Source organism: Benincasa hispida, chromosome 9, assembly GCF_027475165.1.
Source record: "Benincasa hispida cultivar pf3 chromosome 9, pf3_genome.v1.1, whole genome shotgun sequence".
Classification (NCBI taxonomy): Eukaryota; Viridiplantae; Streptophyta; class Magnoliopsida; order Cucurbitales; family Cucurbitaceae; genus Benincasa; species Benincasa hispida.
In genome coordinates this window covers 79,251,117-79,272,081 of record NC_143486.1, presented here as the reverse complement: position 1 = coordinate 79,272,081, position 20,965 = coordinate 79,251,117, and the positions used below count along the sequence as shown (strand labels likewise).

At 37.3% G+C, this 20,965-nt stretch overlaps 1 protein-coding gene and 1 non-coding gene across 8 annotated transcripts in view; one reads left to right on the top strand and one right to left on the bottom strand.

Annotated features, from left to right (window-relative positions):
• Window positions 1-5,565, top strand: part of LOC120086565 (ARM repeat superfamily protein) — a 49,571-nt gene extending 44,006 nt beyond the window's left edge. For 6 of the 7 annotated variants that reach the window (XM_039043280.2, XM_090318354.1, XM_090318353.1 and 3 more), the window contains 4 exons: window positions 2,551-2,997; window positions 3,538-3,649; window positions 3,894-3,940; window positions 5,096-5,565. In XM_039043280.2, the coding sequence (XP_038899208.1) occupies window positions 2,551-2,997; window positions 3,538-3,591 (501 nt within the window). In that variant the 3' untranslated portion in view covers window positions 3,592-3,649; window positions 3,894-3,940; window positions 5,096-5,565. The remainder of the gene's footprint in view (window positions 1-2,550; window positions 2,998-3,537; window positions 3,650-3,893; window positions 3,941-5,095) is intronic. The other variant, XM_039043281.2, reaches the window with a different exon arrangement.
• Window positions 5,566-19,635: 14,070 nt separating this feature from the next.
• On the bottom strand, window positions 19,636-19,738 carry LOC150034088 (small nucleolar RNA R71). The gene has a single exon (XR_016532557.1). It is a non-coding gene; the product is annotated as a small nucleolar RNA R71 (small nucleolar RNA).
• Window positions 19,739-20,965: the final 1,227 nt, after the last annotated feature.

The window sequence follows — 20,965 nt, the reverse complement described above, 5'->3', positions numbered from 1 at the left end:
ATGGTGTGTTTGCTCATAGGAGTTATCAAATCAATAGGTACAAGGATCACCTTTTTACCCATCCATTCAAACTCATATGTGTTGGCATTACCATTATGTTTGGTATGATTATTGTATTGCTAAGGTCTTCCAAGTAGAATGTGACAAGCGTCCATGTCTAGGGCACCGCATATGATTTGATCTTTGAAATGTGTTCCAATTGACAATGGAACCATACAAAGTTCATTAACAATAACCTCTCCCCCCTTTTTAATCAATCCTACCTTATAAGGGCTTGGATGGGGGTCAACTTTTTACTTAAGGTGGTGTACAAGTTTCTTAGACACCATATTTTTCAAGCTACCACTATCAATGATAACGTTGCATACCTTCCCGTTGATGGTACAATGGGTTCTAAACAACACGTGCCTTTGAGGATTTGTTTCGGTTATCGGAGTCAAGAGGAGCTTTTGGATTACAAGAAAGAATGTTTCCCTCATCTGGTTGGGCCACGTTGATATCTTCCCAGAATAGTCCTCATCTTCTTCATCCTCGTGTTCTTGAATTGTGAGGTTCTTCCTTTGGGGACAATCGTTAGAAAGGTGTCCCGTTTGACTATACCTAAAGCATTTGCCAAGATTAGGTCTATTATAAGGATTATTATTATTTCTAGAAGAAAAAGTAGGACTTTCCTTAGATTCAACTTCTTTCCCCTTGTTTTTGGTAGGTACTTCATTGGACTGCCCTTTTGAAGTTTCTGCTATGGATTTTCTGGTGATCGTTGAATTTCTATCCCAATTGCTCCTTCGGCCAGTCCATTATTTCTGTTTTAATGCTTCATCTTCCTCGATTGTAGATGCCACGGATATTGCTTCTGCCAATGAAGATAGTGGCTGTAAATGTAATTTTTCCTTTATGTCTTGTCTCAAGCCATCGACAAATCGAGCTACTTGTTGGCTATCACTTTTGGCCAAATTGTTCTTAGCACTTAGGCGATGAAATTCTTCTGTATAGTCTTCAATTGTATGAGTTCCGTGCTTGCAATGGTGAAATTGGTTGTAAAGGAGTCTCATGATTAGCCGACAAGAATCGCTTTTCATTAATTTCAACGTTTTTGGCCAACAAGATAGGCCTTTTACCATACAAACGTCGATTACCCTGAATTTGATCCCACCACGCCGATGCGCCACTTTTAAGTTTCAAAGAAACAAGTTTTACCTTCTTGTGTTCCGGAGTTCCCATATAATCAAAGAAATTTTCCACGCTTTTCACCCAATCCAAAAAGATTTCGATATTCATTTTGCCATTATATGTGGGTATGTCGATCTTCATTTTAAAGTCATCTTCTTGCCTCCAATTTGGTTGCTCATGCCAATCTTGATAATAATCTTGATTTCCATAGCCATGTGCTTGTGCAAAAGGAATTTGTTGTTGAAAAAGTGGGTTATTCCCATGAAGAGGATGCATCATTCTTGCTCGGTAATGTGGTTGGGGACTAGCCGAGTCTTCATCCTTAGATAAATCAGAATCCAGCCCCAACAAATTTGGTGGCACGGGTCTAGAAGGCGGGTAAACCTGCAGATGTTGCTGATTATGAACAGGATTTGGCAGCTGCACTCCTCTATCTTCAAATCTTTGATGTATTCTTGCTGGTTCTTGAATTCTTGGAGGAATGTCTTGGACCCTCCTAGGCAAATCTTGGTTTCTTTGAAGTAATTGATGCTGTTTTTCAGGCCTTTGTTGAACTTCTTGCAGCTGATCTTGATTGTTTCCACCAGCTTGGAGTCTGGTTGGTGTTTCTTGATGAGTTCTTGGTTGATTTTCAACCATTCTTCCCACGTCCGAAGTCAGTTTTTCAATTGCTTGTTGCTAACCCGCCATAGAATTTTGCATTACACTCATATGATCCATGATGCCGTTGATAGTAGTTTCTAGGTTGCCTAATCTTCGGTTGGTGGATTGAGGAGTCGAAAAAGATGCTTTCGCATCATTAGAAGATAGGGGGAGAAGAGTGGGGAGTTTACCGAGCCCTTTACTCGTCATGAGGTCCCTTCACGAGGTCGCTCTGATACCAAATGGTGAAGACTAAAGAGTCTTGAAGAAATCTTGGAAGAATCTTGGAGCTGAAGTTTTTATTCATTGATTAAAATGAGTGACAAATTCCCTTTAAATAGGCCTAAAGGGAAAGGGCTTGTACACACCTAATTAACTAACCTAACCTCCTTTAAATAGACCCAAAGGAGAAGGATTTTGTCACACCTATTCTAAAATTAAAACTGAATTTAAAAAGAGAATACAATCTCTCATTTTACAAGAAATATTCAAAATACCATTTTTACAAGAAATGCCCAAAATACCCTTAACATCTCTACATCACCCACCCTTTATTTACTAACTGTTACTAACTAGCTTTCATGTTGAATTCCCCTTCTTGAGTATGTAATCAGTATTAAAGCATTTCAATCACAAATCATTTTGGTCTGTCTCTAATGTCATCTTTAGTCTTTACTGATCATCTATGATTTCTGATTAGTCCTTTTGTTGCATGAATTGTGTCTATGCCCATGAAAGCCGGCTAATACTTCTACAAGAGGTGATCAAAAGTGCCTGGAGGGTATCAAGCAAACAAACATCAACCCATGTTCGTCAATGAGCATGAAAGCCTGTAAGCAAGTTGAAAGCATTTCCTCCAGAGCAACGAAGATCGATAAAACTATGAATCAGGAGATTGTTGTTGCCCGGAAGAGAAAACGTGCAGTCTCTCCAACAAAGTCCACATTAATCGACTTGCGTGAATGCTCTCAAGTTATTCAACAAAATTTCCCAACAAAGAGAGAAAAAAGTAAATTTTCTTCTCGATGTGAAACTACAGAGGGTTCTCTGCTTGAAGCAGATGTATCAATCCAGAGTGTAGATATGAATGTAACTTCTCAGGGCAATGTATTGGCAAAGAGCAGTTTGCAGGATGCGTCCTCAATGCATATAAACGACCAGCTTACTGATCCTTGCAGTATAAAGGTAGAAATTATCCTTGCAGTATGATTGATATATCAAGTTGTGCAGTAATTGTTTATGTAATGGTTTGGTTAAATCCACTCATTAATGGGCTGTATTTAGCAGATATACATTAAATTCAGAAATATTTCTTGAGATATACTTACTGTGGATCCCAAAGTGTAACTTACCGTTGAAAAAAGAAATAGAACATTTTTTGGGAATGGTTGATTTGGTATGGCCTTTCTTTTTAGTTGTTGACCGTTCTGTTTGATGGCATTCAGGCATTGTCTTTCCGCATGTTAAGTAGATTACGGTACAATGCTTGACGCACTCGATCTAGTTGTTTTTTCATTTTTGTTTCATTCTTGTTTGCTTGTGCATATCTACTTGACAATCTGAAAGATGATTAACTTTCGTTTGAATGGTTAATAGATAAGTGCCTGACTCCACAACTTTGTATGTTCTTGTTGATAATGATTATTTTCCTGGGTATATTACATTAAACTCATCATAGCCTTTTACTTTGTAATTTATTTTTTATTTAATTGGCAAATGTTGCAGGTCACAGATATTAGTGGGCATGTTGAACTGCTAAGCTCGGATACTGAGAGTTAGGATCCTATACCATATGGTTTCCTGGTGGAAAGGGTGAGAGCAAGTATTGTTATCTGTGGTATGTAGGATCTGAATTTAGATTAGTTTTTCTCTGTTCTCCAAAATTTAAAAAATAAAAATTACTCTTTGTTTCTTGAATTTGGCTTGGATTTTGAAAACGCTTCTAAAAAATCGTATTTAAAAAATAAAATGATTATCAAACAGGCCCCAATAATTTGACTTCTCAAACTAACCTCTCCCTTTTGAGTTTATCATCGTTGTAAAGAAATATTCTTGCTTTTGATAAGTAATTTCTTCTCCAGGTCTTGAAGATGAGCAATGGATCAGAGGCATGTCGTATGGATCCTTAGTGAGTCAAACCTCTGTCTCAGCCCCCTTTCAGGATGAGTTTGGTTTTAGTTTCCTGTGTTGAAATTTATGCTTGCTTTCTCTAATTTTCTTATCATGATTTTTTTCTTTCATAAAGAAATATTTAAGTTTTTAGTCACATTATAAAAATAAAAACAAGTTTGTAAGAAGTATTCTTTTTTTAGTTTTTAGTTTTCAAAACTTAACTTGATTTTTTATAACATTAGTAGAAGCGAGGTAATTACAAAGAAACTTATAGATGGAAATAGTGTATATATAATATTTTTTTTTTTTTTTTTTCAAAATCTAAAAACAAAATGGTAATCTAAGGTCCCATTTGGTAACCGTTTCGTTTTTGGTTTTTGGTGTTTGGATTTCTACTTTATGTACCAAATATTTGCACTTTAATGCCGCCCATGTTTTCACGTTGGAACCATTGCTGGGATTATGTTACTTTCCTACTATTTCTAAGAGCATAGTTTATTAATGCTCTAGTGTATGCTCCCTAAGTTTTAAAACAAATTCCATGTATCAGTTGAATTAATCAACTTGTGACCTTAACCATACCTTCCCAAGAATAAACAGAAAGTTCTGATCTTGAGTGGGCTAACACTAGGGATCAGCCATGGCTTTACACATTTTTCTTAGAATTTTTTGTGGATGAACTAACTTTAGAACTTTAATGTTCCATCCATTGAGGACCATATTTCTTCTCTGGATATGGGAGTGTCCGGTTCCGTTTTGGGCAGGCTGGTGCCGGTCCCCTAGTTCCTCAATGTTGTACTCCTTGGGGTCACCATGCTCCTTCCTATGCCGAAGGGGTTGCAAAAGACATTTTTCTATTGGAACGATGATTACATATTCTATGAAAATGTCGAAATGTTGAGTTTGTCGTTGAAAATGGGTCATTTCTTCAATTTACGCTGACTAAAAGAAAGCTCTAACAAGATGCATTGGTAAGAGTCTTTTCCTTCATTCGAAAGGGTAACCCTCAAGATTTGTTTCTCTTTCTCTTCGAAGAGAAACAATTGGGGGTATCGTTTCTTTTATTAGATGATTTTGGATAACATTTGCTAACTCTCATTCTTGAGATAATCTATGTTGAGTGATGATAGTATGAATATGTTTGTACCTAATAATTCTTGCTCATTTTCAGGTTGCTGGAAGTCAGACCACACAAAAAATACGATCATATCTTATATATATATATATATATATATATATATATTTTAAGAAATGATAGTGTGTTTGGTCCTATGGAAATGAGCACTTTAAATTTTCCAAAAGGAAAAAAAAAAGAAGGTAAAAATATAGATGAAATTGGATGACAAGCTCTAAGCTGAACTGAAATCGAAGGCCATGCAATCTTTGGCTTGTTTGAACCCTTTCCATTTGTATATAATCTCCCCAGCACGGAAGAAAATTATCAATGTATATAAAAAACGTTCCTTCAGATTATCAATTACTTTCGTTTAGACTCTGAAGTTTCTTACATTGCTTAAAGTAATTCTGAATTATACGGCTTGGCTGGCTACTTTTGTGTTAGTTGTAACAACTTTTTGTCATTTTCATATGTAAATGATCCGACGATGGTATGGCTTAAAATTATTTTCTAAGATTTTGAAACATAGGAAATAATTAAATATTTTATAGTTAGAGTTCGAAATGCCCTTAATGAGGTCATTTTCATGGTATGGCGTCAAATTATATCTCTTTCTCATTAATAATAATTTTCATTAATGAGGTCTCCTTGTCCTTTTAAAATTTAATGTAACGTAAAGAAATTGAATTTTTAAAATTTAAAATTTCTCATCAATAATAATTTTTAAAATTCTCAATAATAATTTTTATTCATGAATTCTGATGTACTAATTTCCTTTCGTAGAAAAATCTCTCTACCTCGTTTCAACAATGTTGCAATATTATTGAACTTTCAAAAAGAGTTCGAAATGCCCTACATAACATATGAATGGAATATGCTTAGAAAAAACATATGAATGAAACCCTTTAACAACATTTAACTTTCTACTTCATTTTAATAGTACTCATCAACCTTCAAAAATTACATTAACATCCCAAACTTTCAAATTAAAAAAATGTCCTAACATTTAGCGTAGGGATACGTTTGTCTATTTCTCCATTTCTTATAATGTTTTGCATATTTCTTAAGTATAATTGTTGAATTCTTAGTCATATTCTAGAAACAAAAACAAATTTTTAAAAAGAGAAATTTTCATAGATAGAAAAAATATCAAACTATTTAGAGAAAAAAAAAAAAAAAAAAAAAAACACTAATAGACCTATCAGTGTCTATCAGTAATAGATTTCTATCAGTTTTTTCTACTAATAAACTTTTATCAGTCTATAAAAAAAATTAAAATTTTGCTATTTTGTGTAAATAGTTTTCGTTATTTTTTTTATTTTTAAAAATCCCCTTTATTAAAAGCTACTTTTTTTAGTTTTCAAAACTAGGCATGATTTTTTAAACTATTGGTAAAAAATAGATGACAAAGAAAGAAATTTAGAGGTGAAAGTAGTGTTTATAAGCTTAATTTTAAAAAAACAAGAACAAAAAACAAAATGGTTACTAAATAGGATTTTTTTTGTTTTCGGTTTTTGGATAATAAGTATATTTTCTCTCAATTTCTTACAGAGATTTACATTTTTTTAGATACAAATTGAATCAAAAATAAATTTTTTAAAACTTTTTTTTTTTTTCAAATTTTGGCTTAAATTTTTAAAATTGGCAAAAAAAAAAAAAAAAAAAAAGATAAAAAGCAAAAAATTTGAAGGCAGAACAAGTGTTTATAAGTTTACTTTTTAATAACTAAAAACAAAAAATCAAATCGTTGACAAACGGAGCCTTAATTAAACCTAACCAAGTTTTAAAATGTCGATGACAATGTAAATTTTGAGGTCTCACTTTTACGAAAAGAATGAAAATATTGATAAAATGTCGATGTATAAAATATTTTTTGACAATACGTGTGACGGGGAATTGAATCTCTAATGTTGAGAGGTTGATAATACGTTAGTTGAACTAAAACACCTTCATGTATTTTTTTAATGATATAATGAAAATATAGGTTAAAAAATACTTTTGGTCCTCGGACTTTCATGAAAATAATAATTTGGTCCCTATACTTTCAATTTTGTAATATCTTAGTCCCTAGACTTTATTATGTAATAATTTAGTCCTTGTACTTTCAAATTTGTAATAATTTAGTCTTTGTACTTTCAAATTTGTAACAATTTAGTCCAAAACATAAAAAAAAAAAAAAAAAAATCAAAATTAGATGTCAATGTTTGTTATTTTAAGATGTAGACTTTGTATTTTATAAAGTCTTTTATTAGTTTATGGTTTTATTTATGCAATAAATTTCATTAAATCTTAATACTAATTTCTAGATTATGGACTCAATTGTTACAAATTTTAAAGTACAAGGACTAAAGTATTACATGGTAAAATTTACGGACTAAATTATTAAATTTAAAAATTCAAGGACTAAATCATTACAAACCAAAGTTCATGGACTAAATTGTTACTTTTACGAAAGTTTAGAGACTAAAAGTATTTTTTAACCTAAAAATATAGATGTCAAAAAGCTCAATAGTAATTGGCATGACTAACTTCGATCCTTATATGTAAAATGTATGTATGTATGTATTTATCTACACATATAAAATATGGGATATAAATTTTAATGGGGGGTTTTTTGTACGAATGGCCTCAATCTGGAGGCCCAAATGAAAAATGACCACCTGTTGAAAAAGAAATGGAAAGTGGCCTTTTACTTGCATCATCCACGTGTGATTTTACAGCTTTGCCCCTGAAATCCATCCGGTGTACTTTCCACTACCAAGGAACTTGATCCTCAATGGCTTGTCACTCGTTCCTCGATGACGAGTCACTCGATACTCGATGCACGGTGTACGACGACACTCGAAAAATGCTATATCCACCATACTCGTGAAGGAAATCAAACATGAGGATTTCCATGAGCAGTGGAAGGATCGTTCCAAATTCCATTCGAATTGAACACAAAACAATTACAATCTAAACGGAAACTAACAGATCATGTACAACTAGAAATTACAGCATATTGTAAGATGATACAATGGATAGAGGATGCATACTTTTAAAGAAACATTCTTCACGAATTCCTCGATCAATCTCCAAGTGTTCAAGAACAACACACTCAAACATAACGACCGGAACTCAGCACGAATACAACGAACGACCAAAATCTCCTTGAACTCAATCGAGTCCAACTTGATCCACGAACTCACACCACCACAATGGTTACTTTGGTATTCTCGGTGTGAGAATGCAGGAGTTGTGGGCTTTGTATGATCTTGGCTTGAGGAAGAGACTGGAGGTCTACGATCGAGTAGACAATCGAGTGGACGATCAAGCAAGTGGGAGATAAGACACAGTCTATCGTATAGACGATGTGCTTGATCGTTTAGTATACAGCAACCTATCGTATAGACTTTTCCACTTGATCGTTTAGCTACGATCAGCTGAATGACTATTGTATAGTCAAAAAGTTGCACGATCGTTTAGTCTCTGTCAGTTATCGCTTAGTGAAACTCTTTCACTTGATAGCCGATAGCTTATTCGTGAGTTCTTTCTGAATGAGGCAACTTCTAATTTCAAGAAAAAATTTTCTTTTTTATCTCACGGTTGCCATAAAAGCACCAATAACCTCTCACTCAATCAGTCATTAGAGAAAAAGAATTAATTATCAAATAATTAATATATTATAAATAAATATGATAACCAACATATCATATTATATTTATAACCTATAGTTTTAATATTTCATCTCATGAAACTGAAGGATCTCTTACCAAAGAGTTCCATGAGCGCGTTTGAATTGCTCCGATCTCACCGTGATCGAAATACATGTAATACATTCAAACATATAGTTATACAAACAAAATTTAATTATCGGTATGCTTTGAACAAGAAAATAACAAGGGAATAAGTGCCATACCAATTGAAGACAATCTTCAATCTTCGGAATTCAACGCAGCGGAACCCTTCACCCGATCAACCAACGCCCAGTAACAGCGTTGACTGCAGCAGCACGAACAACCGCACGAACATGAACGCCGCGGGGAAGACACCACCAGAAAAGAGCCACGGGTATTCTTGGAGTGAGAACCCAAATCGTGATCTTTGGTGAATTTGGTAGAGGAAGAAGGAAGCACGAATCGTGTAGGCGATAAGCAAGTGGGAGGGAAAAAGGTGCTATCACATAGCACGATGCTTATCGTTTAGGAGACACTACATAATTGTGTAAGTTTTACTGAACGATCGTTTAGAAAATGGTATACGATCGTTTAGCAAACTCGACGCACACTACGATCGTCTAGGGAAGCTATGCGATCGTGTAGGAACTAGTGGGCGATCGTTTAGGTGCGACGTGGACGATCGTTTAGGCGGAGAGGAGCTATCGTATAGCTCTCGAAATGCTTAAGCGATCTCTTAGGATTCTACCAACGCATGCTCACTCTTTCTTTTGGACAATTGATTGAACTATTCAAAAAATGAAACAATTTCATTTTTATTTCATCGGTTACAATAACCGACTCATTCCCACTAACCCGCATCCAAACGTGATTTTTGGCTTAATTATCCTATAATTAACCAATTAAAATTACAATAAATATAATCATATTATATTTTTAACCTATAGTTTGATATCATATATCTACTATAGTATTTTCTCCTCTACTTGATATAAATCATATTTATATCTAATTTCTTCCAAAACAATGTATCTCATACATTTAGCCAATTATATCATATATAATTAACCAGTACAATTATATATATATAATCGAACTTCCTCTTGTCAATTTGAACATTTCAAATTAACCCAAACATTGGTTGTCGACTTTATCCAAGCTACCTAGGGGACCTAATGGACTTGTGGCTCGAAGCTCTAATAGTCTGTGAATAGCTGACTAAACTCTTTAGCCACGAGCTCCACCATTCGTTAACTGTCAGGCATTCCACTAAAGACCAACAGCTGAACTCTTCTTACCATAGATATATTTCTGTGTCCACCGGATATAACCAATCATGAGTACTATGAACCTTCACAGATGCTCGTAAGTACAGCTGGGCCAAATTACCGTTTTGCTCTTGTAGTTACATCTCACTCCTTAAGTACCACTGATTCCTCTAATGAACAATACAACATAGTCCAACTATGTGTGAATACCTCTTGGGCCAAGAGAAGGTGTGTGGCGCCACATCGTTCAAGCTTTGAAATCAGCCCTTAAGGGAGCTATCTATCTACTTACCCCTGCCTCGGGGAAGGAGTGGATTTCATGTTCCTAGCTCCCAAATCAGATAAATCCTCAAAATGGTAGGTTTGAATCGGCGATCTGACCACTCGCACCCATACAAATCAAAGGACTGCCCTCAATGGCAGGAGTTCCCAATTCACTCAGGATTGAGGTCATGATACTTATGGTCATCCTAGTGAAGTGAAGTCTCTGTCATGAACGGTGTTATATAACGAGACGTTAACACTTCGTGGTCAGGTCTTATACAAACTCTTTGTATAGGACACCCCCACTCGCATGTTCCCAACACAAATGATCAGGATCAGACCATCTTTGACAAGTCACAATACTTGTGACCATTCCACAAAGCGGGCCGCATCTATAGTGTTACTAGGATAAGGTTTCCCTCCATATCCATATACTACAAACCATTTTGGTTATCACTCAAGACATGATCCACTTGTATGCCACCACATACATGTTTGAGTCACATACAGATAACTAGGGATTTTATGTTTATTGGTTTGTGGTAAAGCAAATAAAACAAGTAACTGAGCAAAATACAAGATGTGAAGTAAATATCATATATTAACAACACAAGCGTTCGTACAAACTGTTTACAAACTACAGGACACGAGACTTTAGGGCATCTACCCTAACAATTAATTCCTCCACTTGATGTATCTCATACATCAACACCAATTGAAGAAAATCGGAACATGAGGATTTCCATGAGCAGTAGAAGGATCGTTCCAAATTTCAATCGTATATGAACATTAACAATTACAATCACAAATGGAAACATACGACCATGCGTAAAGCGAAATTACAACATGCTTTACTATAGATAAAGGGAAAGAATTAACCATACCTTTGAAGACTCATGTTCAAACTTCCTTGATCACAAACACTCGAACAGAAAACAAGACTGCAACTCGAACGCTCGAACAATACGACCGCTACACTGCACGATCAACACGACCACGAACACAGGAATCACCATGGTCACGAACACTCCGAACACCCGAACGGCCTCTACAAAACCTCGACTAGTGTCGAGTTGAGTATAACTCTGTGTGAGAATCCATAAGTGTGGGCTTTGTGTGGACTTGGTTAGAGGCAAAGACCAGAGGAGAAAAATCGTGTAAATAATTGAGAAAGTGGGAGATGTCAAAACCTATTGTACAAGACGATGCCCAATCGTTTAACAAAAGCTATGCCATCATCTAGCTAAAGCTATGTGATCGTTTAGCTCATTGATCAGCTGAGTGTCTATCGTGTAGAGACACTCCACGATCGTCTAGTCTCTCCAAGCTGTCGTTTAGCAAATCAAATTCACTCGACAGACTTTCTGTGAGAACATTCCGAGAATGAAAATCTCAATTTAACATTACTAAAATTAAGAAAATATTTTTCCTTTTATCTCACGGTTACCATAAAACCACCAATACTTCCCACTCAATTGGTTATTAGAGAAAAAGAGATAATTATCCAATAATTAGTATTATTATAAATATATATGATACCAACTTACAATAGTATATTTATAACTTATAGTTTTAATATTTCATCTCATGAAACATAGAAACCATAGCTCTTTTTCTATTCCATGGTCCTTAATGTAAATCTTACTTACATTAACCTTCCACAAGATGTATCTCATACATCACACTGATCATATCATATATAATCGAATTATCTCTTGTCAATTTGAACATTTCAAATCAATACCAAGAACTGATTCTCAACTTGAATCCATTGAGCTACCAAGGGGACCTTATGAACCCATAGCTCGAAGTTCCAATGGTACGTGAATAACTGACTAAACTCTTTAGTCACGGGATCCACCATCCGTTAACTGCCAGGCACTCCACTAAAGACCGACAGTCGAACTCTCCTTACTACAAATATATTATGTGTCCATCTTAACCAATCAACAGTGCAATAACCTTTCACAGATCGCTCATAAGTACAACTGGGCCAATAACCATTATGCCCTTGTAGTTACATCTAACTCTTTAAGTACCACTGATCCCTATAATAAACATAAGTCATAGTCCTACTATGACTTAGTCCTTTCTTCCAAAGAGAAGCTGTGGCTACTATTTCAAGCCCTAGAGTCAGCCCTTACGGGAGCAATCTATATACTTACCTCTGCTTTGGGAAGAAGTGAATTCCATCTTGTGTAACTAAGTTCCCAGCTCCCAAATCAGACAAGTCCCTAAAAAGGTAGGCATGTTGAGTTGGCAATCTGGTCACTCTCACCCATACTAATCAAAGGGCCGCCCTCAAAGGCAGGAATTCCTAAAACACTCAGGATTGAGGTCATGTCACTTATGGTTGTTTAGGTGAGATGTAAGTCTCTAGTATCAACGCCGTTATATACAGAGACGAATCATCTCATGGTTCAGTTTTATACAAACTCTTTATATAGGACACCCCCACTCACATGTCTCCACATGAATGGTTAGGATCTACCATCTGTAGTAGTTCACAACACTTACAAACCTCTACAAAGCGGGCCGTATCCTAGTGTCACCAGGATCAGGTATCCCACCTTAATCCTTATACTGCAAACCTATTTAGGTTATCACTTAAGGTATGATCCACTTGTATATCTCATATACATGCTTAAGTTTACATACGATAAACATGGAGCTTTGTTTATTGGATATGAGTAAATTCCAAAATGAAATAACGTTTATTTTATTCATAACAATGTGTATAATTACAAACAACGAGACTCCGAGAGAATTAGGACACCAATCCCAACAATCTATCACTTGTCCTAATGCCTCGGGAGACTAATGTACAATACAAGAAAAAATACATGTACAATATACAATAAACAAGGGCATACCCCAGTATCATCTCCCTTTTGCCCTAGACAAGATGCCGCATGTCCCGCAAACCCAGACTCTCCAGGTGACCCTCGAACACTTTAGCCGTGAGAGCCATTGTAAAGGGATCAACAATGTTGTGCTCCGACGCGATCTTTGTGACTAGCACATCATCGCAATGCACAATCTCCTTGAGCAAGTAGTATTTGTCGCTCTATATGCTTTCCTTGACGATGACTCCGAGGCTTCTTTGAATTTGCTACAGCCCCGCTGTTATCACAATAGAGAGTGATAGGCAAATCCATATTTGGAACAACTTCCAAATCTGTAAGGAATTTCCTCAGCCAAATAGCCTCCTTAGCTACTTCACAAGCGGTTATCTATTCGACTTCCATAGTGGAGTCCACGATGTATCCTTGCTTGATGCTTCGTCATACTACAGGCCCTCCATTCAAAGTGAAAACTGACCCCGATGTTGATTTACAAGAATCTCCATTGGTTTGAAAGTCAGAGTCTGTGTATTCTGTAAGGATCATATCCTTATCTCCATACACAAGCATGTAGTCCCTCGTTCTCTGAAGATACTTGAGGATCGTCTTGACCACCGTACAGTGATCAAATCCTGGATTGGACTAATACTGACTGACAATCCTTACTGTATAGCAAATGTCTGGTCTAGTATGCATACATCAAGCTTTCTACAACTGAAGTATAGGGAATCTCTCTCATCTTCTCAACCTCTTAAGGTGTCTTAGGACATTGATCCTTGGAAAAAATGATTCTATGCCTGAAGGGTAACAAACCCCTCTTGAAATCCTGCATCATATACCTGATCAACACTTGATCGATGTACGATGCCTGAGACAAGGTTAACATTTTATTCTTACGATCCCGAATGATCTGGATCCCCAGAACATACTGTGCCTCACTCAAATATTTCATTTGGAACTGGGCAACTAGTCACTTCTTAATGTTAGTCAGATACCTTACATCATTCCCAATGAGTAGGATATCATCCACATGCAGTACCAGGAAAGCTACTGAGTTATTGATGATCTTCTTGTAAACACAAGGCTCATCAACGTTTTGGTCAAAGCCAAACAACTTGACCGCATTGTAAAATCTAATGTTCCATGATCTAGATGCTTGTTTCAGCCCATAAATGGACCTATTAAGCTTGCAAACTCTTTGCTTTTGATCTGGAACTACGAACCTCTTTAGTTAAGTCATATAGATGGTCTCCTCAAGATTACCAAGAAACACAGTCTTGACGTCCATTTGTCATATCTCATAATCATAAAATGTGGCTATAGACAAGAGTATCCTGATAGACTTGAGCATGACAATAGGTGAGAAAGTTTCCTCATAGTCATCCCCCTCAACCTGGGTATAACCCTTTGCCATGAGTCGAGCCTTAAAGGTTTGTACCTTTCCATCTACACCTCTCTTTCACTTATAGATCCACTTACACCCAATAGGTCTTACCCCATCAGGCGGATCTACGAGCTCCCAGACATTATTGAAGTACATAGACTCCATTTCCTGGTTCATGACTTTACTCCATTCATCTTTGTCAACATCCTCCATTGCTTTCTTAAAAGACAATGGATCCTCGACCCTATCATTAGAAATGACGTTTTGGGCTTCAATCAAACCCATGTAGCAATTTGGTGGGTTCATAACCCTCCCACTATGTCGAGACAGTCTCAACTCTTGAGCTGGTTGACTAGATGTACCGACCTCCAAAACTCTTGTTGATTTGTTAGTCTGTTCACTCTTGTTAAACCCTCAGTAGTCTCAGTCTCACTAGAAATCTCATGTAAAACAAGCTTACTTCGTGGCTTATTTCCTCATATGGTTTTCTTCTAAGAAGATAGCATTTGTAGAAATAAACACTTTATTCTCACTCGGATCATAGAAGTATCTACCTCTCGTTTCCTTGGGGGTAGCTTACAAAGAGGCAAACTTTCCAACGTGGTTCTAACTTCTTCGGGTTAGTCACAAGCACATGTGTCGGATAGCCCCAAATCAGTGGCGTAAACTACCTTTACGGCCTCTCTACATCTTAAAAGGTGTTTCAGAAATACTTTTCGAGGGAACGTTGTTCAGGATGTAGCATGCAGTCTCCACTGCAAAACCCCAAAATGAGTCTAGAAGATGAGCATAACTCATCATAGATCGGAAAATGTCCAACAAGGTTCTGTTTCTCCTTTCTGATACACCATTTTGCTGAGGTGTACCTAGGGTCGAGAGTTGGGATGCAATCCCATGTTCTATCATATAGTTATGGAATTGGAGATCCATATACTCTCCACCACGATCAGATCATAGTGTTTTTATCTTCTTACCTAACAAGTTTTCAACTTCAGCCTTATACTCCTTGAACTTGTCAAGGGCTTCAGACTTACGTTGTATTAGGTAGAGATACCCGTACCTTGAATAATCATCTATGAAAGAGATGAAATATTCATACCCACCTTGAGCCCTAACACTCATGGGACCACAGAGGTCATAATGTACAAGCTTCAAGGCTTTTTAGGCTCTGTAACCTTTTCCAGTAAAAGGTCGTTTGGTTATCTTGCCTTCGAGGCATGATTCACACATCGAAAAGGAGTTTTATTCTAAACTCTTTAGAAGTCCACTTTTCACTAACTGCTCAATCCTATTGAGATTGATGTGACCTAATCTTAGATGCCAAAGATGGGCATTTTCCTTAGGAGAAACTTCTAGTCTTTTAGCTGTTGTTGCCATACTGAACATTTCAGTGTTAAACAAAGATGTATGACTAACGACCTTAGTACATATAAGTTACTTTCCATCGAACAAAAACCAATCTCCATTCCATTCTTGAAAATAAACACTTTATTCTCAGAAAAGGAGACGGTATACTCTTGTTCAATGAGACAAGAAACCGAGATTAAGTTCCTCTTAATATGAAGAACTACGAAAACATTATCCAGTAATAAATAACATTTCTTGTCTAAAAATAACTTCAGCCTGCCTACAACAATAGCTGAAACAACCTCACCAGTGTCGACTTTAAGAGTCATCTCTCCTTGTGGCAATGTTTACCAGGAACTGAATCCTTGGTAAGTGGAACTGACATGGTTAGTAGCACCCGAATTTAGGATCCGGGTAGAATTATCATTCTCTACCAAACACGTCTCCAAAACCAATAAATCAAATTTACTATCTTTAGACATCCCCCTCTTTTAGAGAGTAGTGGGATCTGTATCAGAATCTAAATAAGCCAAGGTGCATTTCAGAGAACACTTCTGTTCCATGAACCTCTACAGAGTCGGCAACAATTGCTTCCTCTTCCTGGAGTTTAACTTGGGAACTGACATTACTAGTTTTGTCATCTATCCCTTTGTGCTCGAAAAGTAAGAACTGACGTTTAAACAATTCTTGCAATGAGTCCATGATCTTACTACAATGACCATGTTCTTAACCTTTTTGGCCAAAACATCAGGTATGTTAGCCAAAATGTGAAGTCGGGCTAATGAATTAGCCTTCATCCACACCTCATATGCATTGCGAACACTTCGCAGTGCATCAAGGGTCAAGACTTAAGGACACTCCTCAACCATGAAAAATTCGAGGTCATTTGCCACGAAAAAATGTTTAACAAGACTCTTTCTACTGTATGTAATTGGTCAAATTTGAGGCATTAAATGGAAATACTAACGAGTTGCTGAAAACAAATAACACATTGACCTACGTTAGATTTTAAGCAAATACCCATTGAAAAACAAATACAACATCTAATAAGGTTTAGAAAAACAACATGAACCCCATGTGACATCTAGTTTCCCAATGACGCTTCAAAGGTTTAGGACAAAAGTCGCCGAAGGGAGGTCAATTATCCCTCCTTTGAATTGAGAAATTCTCAACTAGTCATTAATACCAGAACAACTCTTGCTCCTGTAATGACTAGCCATCATTGATTTGGTCAAGAGATCATTAACTTACTTAACAATCTCCCGTAAGTGTGACCCGCCATTTTAGGCCCTAGAGATCTGCCTCAAGCATCCAATCCGAAGGGAAAAAATCCGATTGGGGCAAAACCTAAAGTGACCCTATCCATTTTTGGAGTTCACATTGATCTTGACCAACTTCACAAAACCCATTAGAAGGGGGACACACTAAAGATGCCACACGGGAGTACAGAATGATTTCACGGTGTGAACCAGTGATAGAGACCATAGGACGTGTTTACACAAACCCTTCCCCTACTTACTATAAACACTCTCTCCGTTCACCTTGATATTGACACATGTAAACACCATTCGAAGGGGGATGCTCCCAGGGTACTGATAACTTGTAGAAATACAAGTTATTGTGGCTTTTAAGTTGGAACAATTAAGGTTTTTAATGATAAATTCTCCTCATTTTTAGAAGAAATGCATGGAATTACTCAAACATTAGCAAACTCATGCAAAAGAATGTTTATTACTAAAATACTACGACACTAAGTATTATGTTGCAGGATTTCAACAAGAGGCTAACGCATGATTAAGAAGTGTCGCAGGTAAGGTCTAACGCATGGGCCATGTGTCGGAGGGATTCAATGCAAGGAAGATTCATTGATTCTGGTTGTTTATATCAGATCACCACTTGCAAGCATGGGCACCTGCAGCAGACGAATTCTGAAAAGCATCTGAATGTCAGGTGGCTGACCAGGGCATGGACTTTAATGCTGCCCATCATCAAGCTGGAGAAGACCAACGCCTATAAATAGAAGAAATCCCTCTAGAGTTCGAAGCTTAGAAAATTTCAAGTTTTCACTCTCAGTATTAGCTTAGTCGTAGTTTTAGATCTTTAGAGCTATGCTGTGGTGCCAAGAAGAGCAGAAGGGAAGAGAACCACCATCACCGCCGATCAAGGAGAGGAGGAAGCCGAGCTTGAGAGAGACACTTCGTCCAATTCTTATACAAGTGATTGTACACAACTAGAATTGAGCCAAAGAGGACAAGAGATTGTACTCTACGACTTGACTCATTTCCTTTCATCTTATTTATCGCTTTCATCCTTTCATCTGATTAAGTATTGCTTTTGTAAAGACAATCTGCTTCTTTATAAATTCACATATTTGATCTATCACACTTTGCCATTGTTTATTTCTTGTTTATGTTGGATGCATCTATACTTCATGCAAAATTTCATTTCAAACGCTTAAGCCAACTAAAAGTGGTAAAAACATCTTTAGCTTAGACTATTCGAGAGAATAAATAACCCAGCATCAAGTAGAACGCCTAGTACATCTAGAGATAGACTTACTAGTATTTATTGCATCATGTGTTTGACGCATGCATCCTAGAGATAGGTTTTGTATGTCATTCGCATTGAGAAGTGTCGAATAGAGTCTAACGCATAAACAAAGATAAACAAATCATCTCATTCATCACATTCTAGTTCGTGTACATTCATCTTAGATCGACGCATACCACTTGCAATAAAATCCATTTCCACACAACATCATTCTCTACTCAACCCTTTTGTATCTTCTTGCACACACACACACCTTAGTGTACATAACACATTTCTCCATACATTTAGGATATCCCTACAATAGTTACAATGCAAGATCTGCGTTAGCTTAATCTGAATCCTTGAGTTCGACCCTGGACTTACCAGGAACCTATATTGGATTTATACTTGGGTCTGATTTAGGAAAACTTGAACGTCAATAGAGGAGTGTCACGCGTTCTGTTGCACATCTCTAACGCATCAACGCATTACGAATACATCAACACATCAAAGTACCAGTGCATCATTCATACTTATTTTTCCAAATTATTTTATACAATACACTTCTAGCTCGAATTACGCTAGCAATGAACAAGTTTTTGGCGCCGTTGCCGGGGATTCAGCAACAAAACTAACCAGAAATTTTGCTTGTATCTTTTGTAGGAACACTTCAGCTGAGAGAGTATTACGAGCTAAGCCTAAGCTTGTAAACGTTTATGAGTAGGGAGAGCACTCCTACACTTGTATACGACCCCGAAGTTGAAAGGACCTTCCAACGAAGAAATCGATCTAATCGTCGTCGAAGGTTAAGGCAATAACTTCTCAGACAACAAAACAGAAAACAAGAAATGGCAGACGAACAGGCAAATCAGAACTTAGCTCAACAACTGGCCCACGCTGTGCAAAATCCTATCCTAATGGCGAACAGTAGTACGCATCCCATGAGGGAGTATGCATCTTCTGTATTGTATGATTTCTCACTAGGGATCATATACCCAACGCCAGATGGGACAAGATTCGAAATGAAATCTATAATGCTACAAATGCTCCAAACTGCTGGAAAATTTGGGGGTGGTCGTGGAGAAGATCCTCACACCCATATGAAACGTTTCCTGGAAACATGTAACTCATTTGTGATTCTTGGAATCACCCCAGAAGCGATTAGGCTATCTTTGTTCCCATTATTTGCGTGATGACGCAAAGCAATGGGTAAGCTCTCTAGAGCCTGGTGAGATCACAACCTGGGAGAAGTTGGTGGAGAAATTCATGCAAAAATACTTCCCACCCACCACCAACGCAAGGAGGTGTCGAGAGATCATGAACTTCGAGCAAGAAGAAGCTGAAACCTTGAGCGCCGCATGGGAGCGTTTTAAGGGATTAGTAAAAAATTGCCCGAACCATGGATTACCACTAACCATCCAGATGGAGACTTTTTATGGTGGATTGAACAGAGCATCTCAGATGGCAGCTGACACAGCTGCAACCGGTGGTATTATGGATAAATCTTATACTGAAGCTAAGAAAATATTAGACCGCATAGCTAAGCACAACATGGAATTGGTGGACGATACTTATGACGCAAGAGCCGACAGGAAGAGGCGATCTCAGAATGTGAATTCTATCGATTCCAACGTAATAGCCACACTCTCTGCACAAGTGGCTACTATGATAAACCTTTTTCAGAACAGGTAGACACATTCGTGCAGCCCATGGTTAGCTGTGTGGGTTGTGGAAATCCTCATTCCTACTCTGATTGCCCATAAAATCTGTAATCAGTATGCTTCATTAAAAAGAACCCATTTTCAAATACATATAATCCTGGATAGAGGAACCATCCAAAATTTTCTTGGACAGGAAATCAATAGGAGCACCACCCAGGAGTGAACCAGCAGTAAAGGCAAGACCGCCGCTTGCATTCCAGCCAACGCATCAGCCGCACCAACAGTCCTTTAATAGAGGAGGTCAGGCGTCGAGCTCAGCATCTCCGCTTGAAAACCTATTAAAGGAGTATGTCGTCCAGAATGAGGCATTGCTGAAAAGTCAGGCGTCGTCTATCAGAAACCTAGAGATACAGGTGGGGCAAATAACGAGTGAATTGAAGAATCGATAGCCTGAAGTCTTGCCTAGCAACACTGAAACCCCGGAGAATAACAATGGAAAGGAGCAATGTCACGCAGTGACATTGCGAAGTGGCAAAGCTCTTGAAGAAAGAACCATGAATCCAAGAAACAACCATCCTTCAAAAGAACTCAACACACGCCCAATGGCATTAGATGATAAAAAGAAAGAATGCCTGAATCCACGAGCCATTCAGAGCCAAGCACGTCTAACGGGGAAAACTTGTGGTGCCGCTGAATGCACCATTCACTAGACGCTTGATGAAGAAGAATGATGAACAAAAATTTAAGCGTTTTCTTGAACTCCTGAGGCAATTGCACATCAATATTCCACTTTTAGAAGCCTTGGAGCAAATGCCAAAATATGTCAAATTTTTAAGGATATTTTGACAAAGAAAAGGAGAGTCAGCGAGACGGAGGTAATTGCACTAATGCAGGAGTGCAATGCGTTAGTAAGCAACAGACTACCCAAGAAATAGAAGAACCCAGGAAGCTTCACAGTCCCGTGCTCAATCG